Consider the following 19,036-nt stretch of genomic DNA (forward strand, 5'->3'; position numbering starts at 1 on the left):
GATGGTGTCTCCGCGGTGTTGGATGTTTTGGTCTCCCCGAGGCCAATCATCTGTGCCTTTATAGCCCTTTTACTAGGCACTGCTCCTAATAGCCAGATTCCTACTCCACACTGATGAGGGGCAAAAACCCCGAAACAGCTGTCTGTGGATGGATACCATGCTTGGCATAGGTGGCTTTCCTTCATAGGAAGCTGCCCTTCCCGTGGTTGTTCCTTCCCGGGGAAAGGCCTGGCTATTCACTGCTTGCGTCGAGAAACACGTGATGGTGTCTCCGCAGCTTCTTTACATGCATCTGCATATTTCCCATAAGGGATGGTGGCAGTGTTCTGGAATCACTGCGTTGAGAAACACGTGATGGTGTCTCCGCGGTGTTGGATGTTTTGGTCTCCCTGAGGCCAATCATCTGTGCCTTTATAGCCCTTTTACTAGGCACTGCTCAAAATAGCCAGATTCCAACTCCACACTGATGAGGGGCAAAAACCCCGAAACAGCTGTCTGTGGATGGATACCATGCTTGGCATAGGTGACTTTCCTTCATAGGAAGCTGCCCTTCCCGTGGTTGTTCCTTCCCGGGGAAAGGCCTGGCTATTCACTGCTTGCGTCGAGAAATACGTGATGGTGTCTCCGCAGCTTCTTTACATGCATCTGCATATTTCCCATAAGGGATGGGGGCAGTGTTCTGGAATCACTGCGTTGAGAAACACGTGATGGTGTCTCCGCGGTGTTGGATGTTTTGGTCTCCCCGAGGCCAATCATCTGTGCCTTTATAGCCCTTTTACTAGGCACTGCTCCTAATAGCCAGATTCCTACTCCACACTGATGAGGGGCAAAAACCCTGAAACAGCTGTCTGTGGATGGATACCATGCTTGGCATAGGTGGCTTTCCTTCATAGGAAGCTGCCCTTCCCGTGGTTGTTCCTTCCCGGGGAAAGGCCTGGCTATTCACTGCTTGCGTCGAGAAACACGTGATGGTGTCTCCGCAGCTTCTTTACATGCATCTGCATATTTCCCATAAGGGATGGGGGCAGTGTTCTGGAATCACTGCGTTGAGAAACACGTGATGGTGTCTCCGCGGTGTTGGATGTTTTGGTCTCCCCCGAGGCCAATCATTTGTGCCTTTATAACTTTTAATACTAGTTACCATTACTAACTTTATTCTGACAGCTATAATTTTTGTATTTTTCTACTGATAGAGTGGTATGTCAGCTTGTTTTTTGCAGGACAAGATTACATTTGTATCAATATCATTTCTGCAGAAAGGACAATAAAAGTCATGTGTCAGTGGCTTTACATTGATGCTTGCAAATAATGAAGCACTTGTGGAGAGTTTCTACTGTTTAGCCACATCAGAGGCTCTCCAAACATGACATAGCATCCGCTATTTATTCCAGCAAATTTTGCATTCAAAAAGTGAAATGGCGCTCTTTTCCTTCCGACCCCTATCATATGTCCAAACAGTGGTTTTCCCCCACATATAGAGTATAAGTAATCTCAGTATAAATTGCACAACAAATTTTTGGATCAATTTCCTGTTACCATTGTGAAAATAATAAAAAAAATGTGACTAAAGTGAAATTTTAGTGAAAAAAATAAATATTAATTTTTTCTTCCACATTAAAAAAAAATCCTGTGAAGCACCAGAAGGGTTACTCAACATCTTGATTGTGGTTTTGAGCACCTTGAGGGATGCAGTTTTAGAATGCAACTTCAAAATGTAAAGTGGTCCCTAAAAAATGGTTTTGTAAATTTTGCTGAAAATACGGATTGCATATGTACCATGCTTCTCTATGCCCAAGCTCCTATCAGCCGTATTTTACTGATCCGTATTATACGGTCTTCTACGGCCATAGAAAATCGCAGCATGCTGCGTTTGTCACTGTATTGCGCAAAAAATATGCCAATGAAAGTCTATTGGGGCGAGAAAAATACGGATTGCACACGGACCATGCGTGTGACTTGCGAGAAATACGCAGCGGTGTTAGAGAGAAAAGCCGGTAATTCAGTGCGGTGTATAGTAAAATCACACTGACAGCTTACAATAGAATAGGTAGAATAAATGTGTACACATAGAATAGGTGTATATATATATATATATACATATATATATATATGTCATTGAGACACATATATATATATTAATATTTCATCCAGCGCGAGATAACTTAAAGGCCGGTAATTCAATTGCCGGCTTTTGCTATCTCCTTCCTAAACCTGACATGATATGAGACATGGTTTACGTACAGTAAACCATGTAATATCCACATTTTTTTTGCATAATCCACACAATTTTCTCCACCAGAGTAGTAAAGCCAGTGACTGAGGGCGGATATTAATAGCCTGGTGAGGGTCCATGGTTATTGCCCCCCCTGGCTAAAAACATCTGCCCCCAGCCACCCCAGAAAAGGCACATCTGGAAGATGCACCTATTTGGGCACTCGGCCACTCTCTTCCCATTCCCGTGTAGCAGTGGGATGTGGGATAATGAAGGGTTAATGTCACCTTGCTATTGTAAGGTGACATTAAGCCAGATTAATAATGGAGAGGCGTCAATTATGACACCTATCCATTATTAATCCAATAGAATGAAATGGAATGAATGGAATGTAGGTCAATGACCTGTAGTTACCTTCAGTTGCGGTGATGCACCCTCTGCTGGATGTCCTCATATGACCTCGAGCGTGGGAATTTTTCTGAATATTTTCCCAGCCTCGAGGTCATATGAGGACATCCAGCAGAGGGCGCATCACCGCGAATGAAGGTAACTACAGGTCATTGACCTACATTCCATTCATTCCATTTCATGCTATTGGATTAATAATGGATAGGTGTCAAAATTGACATACATTCCCCAGGGTTTTACAGGCATGAGCACAGCTGCATTATAGCAGAGCTCCTGCCTGTAAAATAATTTAACCCCTTCAGATGGATTTATATCATGGGACATATCGACGGAAGATATGAGATAGTGTTGGTTTATTTTTTTTTACTTTGTTAAAGGTCGAGGCTCTTCAGGTGGTTTGAGAGTGGAATAAAATATTACAACAACCTGTGTGTTTATTTCATTAAAATACTTTGCAATATTGTGTGTGTGTTTTTTTAACTATTTCATGCTAATGGAAAAGTGTCATAATTGACACCTCTTCATTATTAACCAAGGTGACATTAACCCTACATTACCCCATATCCCACCGCTACACGGGAATTGGAAGAGAGTGGCCAAGTGCCAGAATAGGCGCATCTTCGAGATGTGCCTTTTCTGGGGTGGCTGGGGGCAGATGTTTTTAGCCAGGGGGGGGGCAATAACCATGGACCCTCTCCAGGCTATTAATATCTGCCCTCAGTCACTGGCTTTACTACTCTGGCGGAGAAAATTGCCCGGGAGCCCACGCCCTTTAACCCTTTAATTTAATAGCTAGACAGCCCAAATTTTGCACATACACACTACTAACATTAGTAGTGTGGATTATGCAAAAAAAATGGGGATATGACATGGATGCCATGCGCAAAATATGCTGACACACCCTGCCTACGGATGAGATACGGACCACTATTTTGGGGACTTTTCTGAGTATTACGGCCGTAAATTACGGACCGTATTTTTATACGTTGATTGTGACGCCAGCCTAATACTCAGTACAAAGGTGTAACCCCCTTTTTCTGAGCTCATTTATATAGCTTCCCATGGCTGGGAGTCTGTACAGTCGAGCCCTGGTCCTGCTCTGCCCCATCTACATTGAGGTTGGCTGACACTAGCTGACGTTTTAATATTCGAGAATAGTTCGATCCCAATTGGGGTACACCCTGTCGTTTTGGTAGGACTTTTATTTTCTTCTTGATTAAAAACTTTTTTTACAAAGTACCCTATGTTATTTATATGTACTTTTGCTTTTCATTGATGTAATTACAGAAGGGCATATTCTCATTTTGTTTCTATCTTAGCTTTTTTCTAAGAAGGCAGCTGAACTGTAGTACTTGGCCACTACACAGTGACCAGAGATAGTGATGATAGGCCATCAATATATTACGCCTGGAAATACGTCTTTAATATACTAGATGCTGCATTCATTATCATACGCAGCATCTAGGTGATAGATATGGCAGGTTGTCACATCAATGCCATGCATCATGATTGCCGGGTGTCAAGGGGTAGACAGAGGTATCTATCATGGCTATTTATGGCAGTTTTCTAACAATGTCCTCTGGACCTGCCAAGCCTAGATTTCTTTTTGGCTGTGGACCTATTGTATGATTTATTACTGATAGTAATTAATGCTCTGATATACAAAGTATACAAAAGGATTACATAACTGCTATTAAAGCGAACCTGTCAGCAGAAGTTTGCTAAGTAATCTACAGCAATTGTCAGGTTGGCAGAATTAAACTGAATAAAATAATGCCTGGGGTGAAGAATCAGTCTTGTGGTTCTTGTGTAATGATTGTTAAAAGTTTTGAGTTAATGAGATGCCTGTGCTCCATGGTGGGACTGTAGCAGAGTCTTCTCTTCCTGCTCTATCAAAGAGAAACCAAGGAAAGACCTGCCCACAGGCAGCCCCAAAGCACAAACAGTCTGTCTCTCTCTGTTTCTATGATGAGGATCATGTTTATGCTTTGGGGCATAGTCTTTCCTTGGTTTCTCTGGATTAGAGCAGGAATATAAGAATCTGTCTATAGCCGCACCCCGAAGCATGGGCAACTCATTAACTGAAAACTTCTAACATGATTATGTAAGAACTACGAGATGGATTTGTTCACACCAGGCATCACTTTAATCAGTTTAACACTGCCAACATGACAATGCATGTAGTTTGCTTAGCAAAATTCTGCAGACAGGTTCGCTTTAAAGATGAGCTAATATATTTGTACAGAATTGAATTCCTTGTGAAATCAGCAGAATGGCGGTCCTAGCTGCCATTTTGCTGAACTGTAAACAGCCATCAAAAGTTTTAAAGGAAAAAAAATCCTTAATCCCACTTTATTGCTCACCTCTCCAACCACTTACCTCCTCATTGTTACCCATCAAGTCCTCATGACACCTTGTGATCGCTGCAGTGAATGCTACATCCCCATACCTCTTCATGCCAGGTCGACAGTTCTGGCTCTGTTTAGGCACGGAACAGTTTTGTGCATGTGCACGCATGGTCACAGTGCACATTATGACATCATGACCTTGCCTAAAAAGGCCTGAAGACTTAATGTATGTGGCACCTATCAAAGGGTGCAACTGCAACCAGACAGGTTATGCTTAGTAGAGGAGAGGCTATAGGTAAGCAGTAAAATGAGTACAGCTTTCTTTCTTTTTTATTGTTTACATCTTATGTTTAATATGCCCCCGGAGTTTGGAGAAACCCCAGAGCATAATACGGGACATTAAATTTGCAAATAATCATGTAACTTCTCTGCTGATCAAATATCCCATGAATATCCATATGAACAGTCAAATTTGATCTGATTAATCCGCTTATTGCCAATCACTATGTAATCTATGTAAAAACAAAAAGTTACATTTTTCTGAAAGTGGATGTAGCAAATTGTCAAATGAGCTTAATATGGGTTAGATGTGGATAAACCCTCCAATAATAATTTAATGAAAACAGAACTTTCAACAAACTGCATAAATGAATAGTCATGATTGAGAACCATACACAAGCATAATTTCAAAACACGCAGGCCAGCGTGCTATACGCCAGGATGTCCTGTTTTCAATGCGTGCGGTTTTAATTGTTAGATGATTCAATAAACATTATTGTTTCATTTTTTTAGAACCTAAGTGCTGGAGTTTTGTCATCTATTTTTTCTGATCTACATCCTTCCCTTACCAATTATTATTCCTCATCCTTGCACTACTTATGGACTAATCGCATTAGGAGAGGTGATCTACATATATATCAGTACTTTTTTTCATTTATAAATCATCTTCCATCTCCACTTATCAGCCAGCTCTTCCTCTCCTGACATCACGCACCCCTGATGAAGGAGCCCCGGCTCCGAAACGCGCGTCGGGTAGACGTGTTGGTCGCACATTTGGTCTACACCCGCTATCCGCCCAGGACCAGGTAATAGAGATCGCTATAATGCGGCTTGCTGGATGTGATATGGGTACATTCGTACCTTCCTGGTTGCTATTTCTGTGGGTTGGATAAGCGTTGTTTTCAGTTATGGCTTATTTATTCATTAGTTTAGTTCACTCAGTGCTGTATTAGCCTGTTTTAGATTTTACCCTGGACGATTGAAGCTACTTAGTCCCTTGGACATGGTATATGTCTTGTGCAGTAGCACAGTTCTGATGGTAGCGCTCATCATCCATTTGTAGGTTCCAGGGTATAGTGATCAGTGTGGTGTAACGACGTTACATCACATACCTATTAGCCATCCTGTTATATAGGTGTTTTATCCCTATACTTACATCATTTATATATAATATATAGGGAGCCAGTGTCTGGCCTACACGCTTTGGTATTTATATGGTAGCACCTATGTCGTGTCTTGGACCATTTTCCTACTTCCTGTCTCATTTGTGTGATAGTATTTGTATTATATTTGTATCTAATAAAGAGTTTTTTAATCAATTATAGTCACTCTTGTTGGTCGTTTCTCTTGTGGTTTCCACATCCCTCCTGTATTGTCATCCAGTGTGAAATATCAGCTCAAGTCCATCTTACTTGAAGAAGACGAATTGTAGATGTCATGTGATACTGCCCATTTTACTCTATGGAGAGGGGAGATAGGAGGATTAGGAGCAGGGAAGGAAACAGAGAGAGGCAGAGAGAAAAATATTATGCAGAGCTCTCTATCAAGTGCTTTTCCTCACATCAGAGCTATACTTAGATCCTGACAGCTCAGCTCTGCTGTACAATGTCCTCCATGTTGCTGCAATTTGTCTATGTACTAAATAGTGAATGAAGATCAGGCACTCCCCAGTGTAATGTGCTGTCTATGAGCTATCCCACAACCATTTATTTTCTCTCCCAGTTCTCTTTGGATGGCAAACTACAAATAATGCTTGCAAAGCAGAAAACTTGTGAGAATGTCGGATATAAGTCACATAATGGCCAGAAACGGTGTTATTCCTCGTTTACTCACAAACAGGACACAGTATTCTGAAAAATTACTTTAAAACACAGTTACTCTTTAGTTACTCATCAGCCACATATTCTGGTTAAATTAATCTGTAAATGTATATGTTAATGGCGATCCCAATTCAAAATGACCTCAATAAAATGCTACAGCTATAACGATCATTTGGAAAATAATATTTATTATAAAATGTACAGTACAATAGTCATAATAATATAAACACAGTTTTCAGCAAAGTCTTTTAAAGACCAAATAATTTATAGACATGAGACAGGGATTGCAGTAATTTTTGTCTCATGGTTAGATTACTAAGATAAAACATACGCAAAAAGCAGTAACCGTGGTCATATTTTTCTGTTGCATATTCATACTTTCTTATTTCTCAAAGCCCCTTTGGGAGTTGAGATGGATGACTTTCAGCATGGCAGAACATTAGTTATTCAGTATGTGGATGCACACACAACATTCGCTAAAGACAAACTCCAATTGTTCCTATAGGTAAACCTTTGATGGAATATTGGTAGTATGATTATCTTTTTGATAGAGGCCACTTGAAATTTTCACTATAATTTCCCCCGTAAGATAGTGGCATTGGATCACTAAGAGGTAAGGAAAAACAAAACATTTTGAAACAAAGAGTAAAAGACATATAACTGGAGGATGTGAATGGTATTAATACTTCTTTGGTAGTAAGGTGCAGATCAAGTCAATGTGATACTGTATCATTCTGAAATACAAATGGTAAATAACATGATTGAGCTTCAAAAACCTTAAAATCTGATATATTGTACATCTATGCCTTTGGTCTCATTAATAGTACCTGTGATTTCTGGTTTGTAAGTATATTGTTATACCACTTTATTAGATAATATACCGTAATCGAAGGATGTCTGAAAAATGAAGTGATACAGTATACGTTGCACTTGCATGGCAGTCATGGGCTTTTACTTGGATAATTGATCTCATTTGTCTTAATATACATGAATATAGGTTGTTTTTGTGTCACTGCCTAATATATTTTTAGCCGTGCATTTATAATAACCTGCATCTCTCTTTGAAGAATGTTGAATAACTAATGTCCCTTGAGGATGAAGAAATTTGTTCCCATACAAGCGAGACTGAGCTCCTGCCGTCAAGTGAGATTTATCCGGAAGCTCCCATGATATTTCAGCTTTTGGTATGCCGATTGACATACAGTTTAACTGAACGGAGCTTCCTGGTCGAGCATAAATAACTGGTGCAGGGCTAGTAGTTATACGGGGAGGATAAGCAATGACTATCACTGGAACGTTCATTGTGGATGAACCATATTGTGTTTTTGCTTTACATTGATAACTTCCCCTGTCATATACAGTGGTATCTCTTACAACAAGGGAGCCATTTTGTAAGAGAGAAATACGACCTTTTACTTGTGGACCATCTATAACTATTCCATTAGGTAAGGTCCAAGAGATCTGAGGCTTTGTTTCTCCTTGGGTGACACAGTGAAGCTGCAAAGTCTCCCCATTGATAATACTAACAAGATTATTGTAATTGTTACTTATTTGAGGTTTACGGCCAATTTGCAAAGTGACCATTCTATCAGTAGATCCAGCTTCATTTACAGCTCTGCATCGATACACTCCTCCATCTGGAACTGCTGTAGAACCAATGTGTAAAGTACCATCCTGTCCATGGAAAATTCGGTGGAGATGATTGCCGCTATTAATTTGTGTTCCATTTGGAAGAATCCATATTAAGACAGGTTGTGGAATACCTGTAGCTGAGCAGTTAAGTTTAGCAGACTGGCTCTCGGCAACAACCACATTTTCATTGTCACTGTTAAATTGAGGCTTCACCGCTGGCTCAGTCACAGTCAATTGTACAATTAACTTTGCCTCCCCACCTTCATTTCTTCCAATGCATGCTAATTGTACTGAATCTGTTTTCCGTAGTATTTTAATTTCAAGGGTCCCATTGCGATGAACTGTGATTCTGTTGCCATAGTAAGGAGCAGGAAGAATCACTCCTTCAGGAAAAGCCCACATGACACGAGGTGTTGGGATTCCTTCAGCTTTGCAGTCTATCAATAATCGGGAATCTTTCATGGCAGATTCTTGTATTGTCATTATAGCATTGGAATGACCATTGATCTTAGGTGGAAGAACATTTACAAGAATATGAACCACTTTCTTATCTTCTCCACCTTTATTTTGTGCCAGACATGTGTAGTTTCCACTATCAGATCGTTGAGTCTTTTGGATTAGAAGAGTCCCATCTTGGAAAATTTGATATTTTTCAGATGAAGCTGGTATGGGCCGATTTGCTGGTGAAAGCCACGTTATTTTGGGAATAGGCTCACCTTTGACTTCACATAAAACAGAAACGACATCACCATAGGACACATTGATAACCGAATAGGTTTTATTTTTAATAACTGCTTTTTCTGCCACTATTTTAACACTTACTCGCATCTCATCTTGTCCAATTTGGTTAACTGCGTAGCACGTATAATCACCTTCCTCTTTCATCCCTACCTCATTGAAATACAAGGTTCCATTATTGAAAACAACATATCTTCTTGACCGTGCCCCACTGTCATCTGATTGCATGACATTATTGACCATACTTCCATCTGGTAGACTCCATGAGATATCAGGATTAGGAACACCAGTTGCGACACAATCCACCTTCAGATCTCCACCATATGTAACCTTATGGTCCACATCATTTTTATGCTGAATTTTAGCAGCTTTCATCATCACATTGACTTTGAGCACCAAATAGTCATCTCCCAGCTTATTTCGGGCCATGCACAGGTAGTCTCCAGAATCTTTTTCTGTGATTGAATAGATGATCAAAGTTCCATTCGAAAATGTCTTGATTCTTGAGTCAAAACTAGTCAAGACAAAATAAAAATATATTATTAGTATGCATAACCAATATAACATCCCATTTCTTAGCCAAGAACTTGGAGAATTCAGCATTTCATGCAAGCACTGCTACAGAGTAACATGGATAGGCAAGTTTGATTTTTATTTTTGGTATTATATTTATTGCTATTGGACTGGATGGAGGTCATTTTTATAAAATATAATCATTGTCATCCATTCTCATAGCAACGTTATAAAAAAAATCTATGTGTTAAAACAAAATGTTTCTGATGTAAAAAATATTTAAGGGGTGATGTGGGGGAAAGAAGGGTAAATGTACCATATAGGCAGATTATTAAGTACATACATAAATGCGACCACTGGTCAGATTGGTCCATTCTTGTCTTACAATAATCATTGTGAACACCTATAGCACTGTAACACTGACAAGCAAAGTATACAAAAGGAAGTGAGCCCCATGTCAAAAACTTCTACTGATGGTGTCACACCTTAACACGGGGTGATCTAGCTCTTATTTGTCATCTTCTAGTTATTCATAGAAGAAAAAGGCTGCTCATACACACATACACACTCTAGAAGAGAAAGGTGCCTTTCTTTTCTTTGCATGGGTTGAAGATGACAAAAAAAATAGATCATTCAAGTCAAGTTTGATCAACGTTAGGTTGGAGACTTATAGACAGTTTTGAAATTGGAGTCCATACAAGGACAATGGAATGCATATTAAAGGGTGACTGTATGGAAGAGCTCAATCATGTACTGCTAGGTATTAGAGTAAGTACAGTGTGTGAGGATACTAAAGAGAAAACAGGAAGTGGACCCACTGGACCGTGATGACGACCCACCCACGGACGAGCTGACCAAATAGACCGCCCCCTATACAGGGAGAGTTAGGGGCAGGCCCGTGGGGGACTATCGCCACAGCAGCTGGGAGACCAAGAAAGATTCTCAGAGACACCAGACTAGGGAGAGTGCAAGAGACACTGATCGGGAGGATTAGACAAGAACACAGAACTAACTGAGAGGACATGGAACTGGCGGGCGTGCAGAGACACAGGAGTGGCGGGTATGCAGAAACACAGGACTTTTGGATATGCAGAGATACAGTACTGACAGGTATACAGAGACACAGGACTAGCGGGTATGAAGAGACACTGGACTGGAAGGTTTGCCGAAACACAGGACAGGCAGGTATGTGGAGACACAGGGCTGGCAGGTATGCCGAAACACAGGACTGGCAGGTATGCAGAGACACAGGACTGGATTTAGGGAAAGCAAGGAAGACAACAACAGTATAATAATGTGTGGAGGGCTTTGGGCACCATCATGCTATGTGAAGTCTGTGGGGAGTCATACTGAGTTGAGGATAACTGAGTCCTCATAATGTATGTGAAAACTGTGGGGTAATCATATTGTGGGTTGGGGGTTATTGTGGGGTCTTTATAATGTGTATGAGGAAGATGTGGGGACATCTGTATATGGGAGTAGTGTGACATCATCATACTGTGGAGGCATCATATTGTGTACATGTGGGGAACTGTGGGGGAATTCACTCTTGTGGTATACTGTATGACAAGGAGGACATTTTGGGGGAACCATATTCTCTGAGGACCAGGAAAGGGTAATTGTAGTCGTGAGACCACTAAAGACTTCATTAGCAGCAAAATTATTGTGTGCCGCAAAAGCATGTCCTTTTCCTTGTCTTTAAAAATCGTGAGATATGCCATTCTGTGACTGTGCCTATACACTGTGACCTTGGCAACTCCCTGAAATTTTTTTTTGAGGGGTGGGAAACTGTGCTCAATTAGGACTTTTGCTATTCAACATATTTTGTGCTTTTGCCTGTCCTGCCTGATGCTGAGTGTCCTGATTGAACACCTGAGCCTCATGTGACTACAGAATCTCATACAGGGCCGGCGTCAGCACCCGGCGCACCTGGGAAAGAGCCAGGGCCCTGGCAAGATGGGGGGGCCCACTCACGCTGTCATAGATACACCTGACCACTTGCCCGCTGATTTTCCTGCCGCCGACCCTTTAAATCTGCGGGCACAGTGGTTTTACAGGTGCGGACAGCGGGAGCTGGCACAAGCATCTTCTCACTCAGTCAGGCAGGCAGACACATAGGGGTTAAGAAAGCAGCCAGCGTGACAGTTTGTGGGTGGAGAGAGCACATTCTCCTGCTCTGCTCTCTCACCCCTGGCTGCACTGTGCTGATTTACTGCTGAACTTATCAGGCAGATTCCGGAGGAGCTCCTACCCGCGCCTGAGTGAGTGCAATGATCTCGCTGTATTCTGGGGTTCTGAGTGAGCTGGGCGGCTGCAAGTTGCAGCTGAGCTGCTGAAGTATATACACTGTACAGTACCTCTCCCCCTGTATATATACACTGCACAGTACCTCTCCCCCTGTATATATACACTGCACCTCTCCACCTGTATATATAAACTGTACAGTACCTCTCCCCCTGTATATATACACTGCACAGTACCACTCCTCATGTCCTGTATATATACACTGCACAGAACCACTTCTCCTGTCCTGTATATATATACACTGCATAGTATCGCTCCTCCTGTCCTGTATATATATACACTGCACAGTATCGGTCCTCCTGTCCTGTATATATACACTGCAGAATTTACAATAGTTGTCACTCATGTAAGAAGTGAAATCTGGCATTGTATTATACCTATATTTCTCTGCCATATCTGTGCATCATAAATCGTGGTATGTGTTAAAGGGGCCCATTGAGACTCTTTCGACCAGGGTCCTCAAAAACCTGGAGCCGGCCCTGATCTCATATAAACTTAAGAACATCCAGATAAAGATCAACAATAGAATTGAAATGAGTAGCGTTTGTAAATACAGGTCAGACATAGGCTCAAAGATGTGGTGGAAGTCAGACTGTTCCATGAAAGGATGAGGTGGAGTCAAATTCGGTGGGAGGACTGGTAGTGAAGGTTTCTATCCTTTTCAGGGGTTTTGATAGTAATAGCTCCATCCAGTCCACCAGATAGTATTGTTTGCCACGTACCACCTTGCACCCAACAATACCATTCACCTCATAATCGTCCGTAGATGAACCCGATATCTCAGCAGATTACTCAGAAAACCAGATCATGTGAACGGGTTTTAGGAGGGACACATGAAAGGTGTCGGTGATACCAAGGCATGGAGGAAGGGCCAGATGATAGACCACAGGGTTAACCTATTCCAGGACCTTGATGGGACCTATGTAGCGAAGAGCAAACTTAGTGGACTCAACTCGCAGCCTGATGTTACGGGCGGAGAGCCACATTAAGTCACCAGGAGCAAAGGTCAGAGCGGGGTGCCAATGTGCATCAGCAGAAACCCTCATTCTCTCCTTGGAGGCCCAGATGGCATCCTGTGTGTGTGGTCCCAAATGTCACGTGCCTCCACTGCCCTGTCTGCCACCCTAGATTTGGTGGAAGACATGAGCATGGGCACAGGAACCAACAGATGCTGTCCGTAGTTAAGGAGGAATGGGGTTTGCCCAGTGGAATCAACTACAGCGTTGTTCAGTGCTAACTCTGCCCACGGTAGCAAGGATGCCCAGTCATCCTGCCTGGTCAAAACAGAATGTCGCAGATACGTGACCAGCGTCTGGTTGGCCCTCTGTACCAACCCATTCGTCTTGGGATGGTAAGCTGAAGAGAGATTCAACTCTATGCTGAGTAGGCGACAAAGCTCTTTCCAGAACCGAGATACAAACTGGGGACCGACCCCGGTCACGGACAATTTTGTCAGTTATACCATGTAGGCAAAAAACATGCTTAATGAAGAACGCCGCCAAGGCCCGTGCAGAAGGTACCCACGGAAGAGGCACCAGGTACACCATTTTGGAAAAATGGTAGGTGACTACCCAAATGACAGGGATTATCACTGTGGGCTGTCCCTCACTGCCCTTGCTCACCCTATATTAAAGATGGGAAAACAATGATATAAAGAACAGAAATGAAGAAAGCAAAAAAAATGGTAAAAAAAATCAAAACACCAAATATAAAAAACAATCAAAACCAAAACAAAAAACAACCTCACAAGAGCAGTAACCTTTGGGTATTACTCTTTAAGTTGTTCTGATTCTTTTTTTGGCACAGTATATGATACATAGCCTCTATCATGCTTTACCTTAGTATAGCATAAATGGCTTGCTAGATAAATCAGCTGGGTATGCTCTACACAACTACATATAAATGCAAAAAGTTCTACAAAAACATCCTATATCGCATCTAATTAGTAGGAGAGTAGATAAAAGATCACTTATCCAATACAGGATGTGTCCCAACGCGTTTTCCCATTGTACGGTTCATCAGAAGGTTGATAATGGATGAAAAGCATCACTAGATACTCATAGTGGCCATCCCTGGTGTTAAAAGCCATCTTCTATTCGCCCCCTCAATGATGCGAATCAGGTTGTAAGCACCCCGCAGATCAAGATGTGCAAAAACCCTCGTTCCCTGCCACCTATCAAATAGCTCAGATACTGTAGTCAGGGGCAGAGGGTACTTGTTCTTAATGGTGATGGTGTTAAGACCTCTTTTATTCTTTGCATGGACATAGTTCTCCAGTCTTCTTCTGCACGAAGAAGAACCCCGCCCCTGCAGGTGACACTGACTTCCTAATGAATCCTCTTGTACCGAGTCGTTGCCTCCGTCTCTGGGAGAAATAGTGGATAGACTCAACCCCAGGAGGCTCAGCACTAGGCAATAGGTCAATAGGACAGTCATAGGGGCGGTGAGGCAGAAGGGTCTCTGCAGCCTTCTTGGAGAACATGTGTCATTATAGGGCCAATAGTGCTTGGGGAGAGAGGAAATATCTGCGGGTACCTCCGTAGTAACAACCTGAACACATTCCCTCAGACATCTACCCTCACAAGATTCACTCCATCCCAGAATTCTCTCACAGGACCACTCTATATGAGGGGAGTGGAAATGTAGCCAGTGTATTCCTAACAGGATCTCATCAATTCCTTCAGGAATGACCAGCAGGGAGATAATCTCCTGATGGGAAGGAGACATGGAAAGAGTAAATGGGATGGTTTGGTGAGTTACCTGTGAGGGCAGTGTCGATTTACCACTCGTATGGTCACTGGCTTGGCGAGTATCACCAAGGGTATTGCGTGCCCTTGGGCGAAGGCAGATGACATGAAGTTGCCCTCCACCCCGGAATCCATGCACAGCTATACCGTATGAGTGGATGGGTCTATGGTTATTGTCCCCTTGAAGGACAGTTTGAAGGAAAACGCCTCTGTGTCTAGTGAAGCACCTCTTACGGTCACTAAACGGGGACGTTTTCCCGACTGCTGAGGACATCTGGAGACAAGATGTCCTGACTGCCAGCAGACATGACAGACCTTGAGTGCATTAGAGGTCCGGGACTTTAATCTCACTCGTGACACCTTCATGGGCTCATGTGGCTCAGACACCTGGACTGGAGATTCCAGAGGTTTGACGAACATTGGAGCCAGCCAAAACCTCTGCCTACACTTGGCTCGCTCCAACCTTCGCTCATTAAAACGAAGGTCGATGCGACTTGATACCATTATTAGCTCCTCCAATGTGGAGGGAATCTCTCTCTAGTGGCCAAAGGATCCTTCACATGGTCAGCCTGTCCCCTTCAAAATACAGGGATAAGGACTTTGTCCGGCCACTCCAGTTCAAATGCCAAAGTCGAGAAGTGGGCGGCAAAATGGCTGACCATGGACGAGCCATGTGTCAGTGCCAGCAGTTGGAGCACCATATCATGAGTAATTCGAGGTCCCAAAAAGACCTGTTTCAGAGTGCTCAGGAACAGCAGAGCACTCTGCACCACATGATCGTCACGCTTCCACAGCTGTGTGGCCCACACCAATGCCCTGTCTGACAGGAGCGATATTATGAATCCCACCTTGGCCCACTCTGAGGGGAAATGTGCAGTCAGGAGCTCAAGGTGTATAGCACATTGGCTCACAAATCCCCTACATGACTTGCTATCACCAGAAAACTTATCTGTCAGCAGGAGGCGGGATTAGGTTGGAACAGTGGTGGCAGTGGACAAACTAGCTGCAGCCACGCTAGCAGCCTGAACTGCAATTGTGGTAAACTACACAGCTGAGGTTGAGCACTCGAGAGCCGTCAACCTGCTCTCCAGCTGCTGGATGTACCGCTGCAGTCGCTGTTCATTAATAGCCATTACTAGCCAGACCCTGGCGCTAGTATAATGATAGGGCTGGCGGAACGCACCCACACTTCGTCAACAACACTAGAGAAGGGGATCAATTAGGAGCTTTCATCAGATTGCATACGCAAATCCACACATACACGATTTTAGATTTATACTAGCGCATGTCCGAGTGGCCATGTGAACCTTTTAAAGCTGCGTCCTTCTGGGACCTTCCCAGTGGTCCAATCAGGGCCTGAGCATGTGACCCCTGACCTCCAATGAGAGGTCATTCCACAGGCATGCTCAGGTGACAAAAAGCAGGACTTTCTCCCTCGAGCGTGAGATCGCCGCTGATTAATGCTGCTTACAATAGCTGAACCTGGGATGGCAGCAGTAACCAGATGCTCAGCATCAGCCCAAGCAAGACACTGGGACCAATGTCACTGCTGAGCAGGCTCCTCTGCGGCTGGGGAAGAATGGGAGACCGCAGAGGACATGGTTCAAGATTCCCCCTGTGCAGCGGCAGGAACAAAACACCTGACAATGATGAGCCAAAGCATAATAATACAGTTAAGGATAAATGTAGCATGTTGGCAGACTGGAATCATATTTAGCAGTTCCTATAACTCATTTCATCTCATCAATACTAGGGTGATTGCTGTAATTGTGTGAAATGTTTTAGCATATATTTTTGCATTGTGTTGAGTGAATAGTTTGTTAATAAAATTACTAAAGTGGCCAATTTAATCCAATCCAGTGACTCAGTGTCTTATTTCATAAATTAGTTTGTGAGAAATGGGTTGGGATGGAATTGGCCCAAATAAGTATAGGTGATAAACATTATTTTTACAGTCAACTCGTCAATGGTCAAGCTTTTGTATAACCATCCAAAGATGCAGTAAATAAAAAATGGTCTTCTAAAGGATGAAGGACGTTCTTCTCAAAAAATATAATATGAAGAGTGTAAAAACAATTGTTAAATCTTGTCTCAATAAGGTCTGGTCTTCTCCGAAAGGTGACCTTGATATAATTTCTCTGTAGATATGTTTGAGGACCTATATCTAAAATAAAATTTACATTTATTGATATTACCATAGTACCAGAGTTATTACAAAATGCAATTTTGTACATTCTCTTTTAAAAAAGATAGATATGTTATTACATCCCACCTGAAAAATGAGTCCACCAGACGTTTAGAAGGAAGCCTCCACATTATTCTTGGCCATGGATCACCAGCTGCACTACAGTCTAAGCGTAGAGTCCCTCCATATGAAACATCTGTTTTTTGTGGGGAACTTGCAGTAATCTTTGCGTTTGATGAAAATTTCCTAACATCTAAATGCACTATTCTCCTGGCAGCACCTACGATGTTTGCAGCTATGCACTCATATTTTCCAATGTCTCTTGGTGAGCTGTTACGTATATAGAGTGTTCCATTTGGAAATACAAATAAGTTTCCATTTGCATACTGAGAAGGGCGGACTTGTGTACCATCTAACAGCATCCAACGAATGGTGGGTGGAGGAGCACCTTTTGCTGAGCAATGAATATAAATGCTATGGCTCTGTGGCAATGAAATATTTTCCACTTTTTCCTGTTGAATTATGGGAGGCAAAGGTGATACCTGAAGCTTGATAGTTAAACTGTCTGCTCCAGCCACATTGCTAGCAACGCACATGTAAATCCCTCTGTCAGGAAACGTTGCATCTTTAATGGATAAACTTCCATTCGCAAGAAGCATCACATGAGATTCTGTAGTGGAAGTCGCACGTAGTATTTTTCTATCTGGCAATATCCACGAAATATGAGGAGGCGGTATACCAGTAGTGTTACAGTCCATTGTAATTGTATCTCCAAGATATACCAAAATATCCTTGAAACGAGGTAGTATTATTTTCGGTTTCTGAGCCACAACTGACAAAGTAACAGTCATCTTATCAGTACCATGTTTGTTCTGTGCAGTACACATATATTGCCCATGGTCCTGAAGTTGCAGATTCTGTATATGCAAAGTTCCATTATCTAACACTTCAAACCGTTGTATTTTATTTTTTGAGGACATTATTGCACCTGAAAAAGTTAAAAGAAAAAAAACTGTAAGCAGAAAAAATCACTGTAGAATAATTCTGATAAAACTGTAGCTCGCATAATTTTAATGGATGCAATGGTTAAACTATGTTTTCTCTACCATGGTTTCTTTAATTTCACTATCGGATAGGTATCAGTTATATACTCCCTGTGTGTAGTAAAACACTTAAGTTACTTTCACACTAGCGTTTTCTGCCATCCGTCACAATGCGTCGTTTTGCAGAAAAAACGCATCCTGCAAAAGTGCTTGCAGGATGCGTTTTTACCCATAGACTTGTATTGGCGACGCATTTGCGACGGATTGCCACACGTCGCATCCATCGAGCGACGGATGCGTCGTGCTTTGGCGGACCGTCGGGAGCAAAAAACGCTACATGTAACGTTTTTTGCTGCTGACGGACCGCTTTTTCCGACCGCGCATGCGCGGCCGGAACTCCGCCCTTACCTCCCCGCACCTTACAATGGGGCAGCGGATGCGCCGGAGAAATGCATCCGCTGCCTCCATTGTGCAATGCGTTAAACGCTAGCGTCGGAATCTCTCCCCGACGCATTGCGACGGGGAGATTCCGACGCTAGTGTGAAAGAAGCCTTACACGTCACCACCTTCTGTTATACCCAATGCCACTCTGGTCCTCTTCTGCACCACGTAACCGCAGTTGTGATTGGCCAGAGTAGTTTACTGTTTCCTGGGCGGACTGGAAGTCATTATTCAATATGCAGCTCTGGTAAAAATTAAGAGACCACTTCAAAATGTTCAATTTGTCAGATTTTTCTCTTTATAGGTATATTTTTAAGTAAAATGTAAATTGCTCATTTCTAATATATAATTGCCTAGAATACTACT

General features: G+C 42.5%; 1 protein-coding gene across 1 annotated transcript in view; it reads right to left on the reverse strand.

Moving 5' to 3' along the window:
- Positions 1 to 7,235: 7,235 nt before the first annotated feature.
- The window catches only part of MXRA5 (matrix remodeling associated 5), a 159,966-nt gene continuing 148,165 nt past the window's right edge, over positions 7,236 to 19,036 (reverse strand). The window contains exons 6-7 of the mRNA XM_069761567.1: positions 17,274 to 18,174; positions 7,236 to 9,951 (exon numbers count right to left, since the gene is read on the reverse strand). Coding sequence (XP_069617668.1) covers positions 8,046 to 9,951; positions 17,274 to 18,174 — 2,807 coding nt within the window. The 3' untranslated portion in view covers positions 7,236 to 8,045. The remainder of the gene's footprint in view (positions 9,952 to 17,273; positions 18,175 to 19,036) is intronic.

Source organism: Ranitomeya imitator, chromosome 3 (assembly GCF_032444005.1).
Source record: "Ranitomeya imitator isolate aRanImi1 chromosome 3, aRanImi1.pri, whole genome shotgun sequence".
Taxonomy (NCBI): Eukaryota; Metazoa; Chordata; class Amphibia; order Anura; family Dendrobatidae; genus Ranitomeya; species Ranitomeya imitator.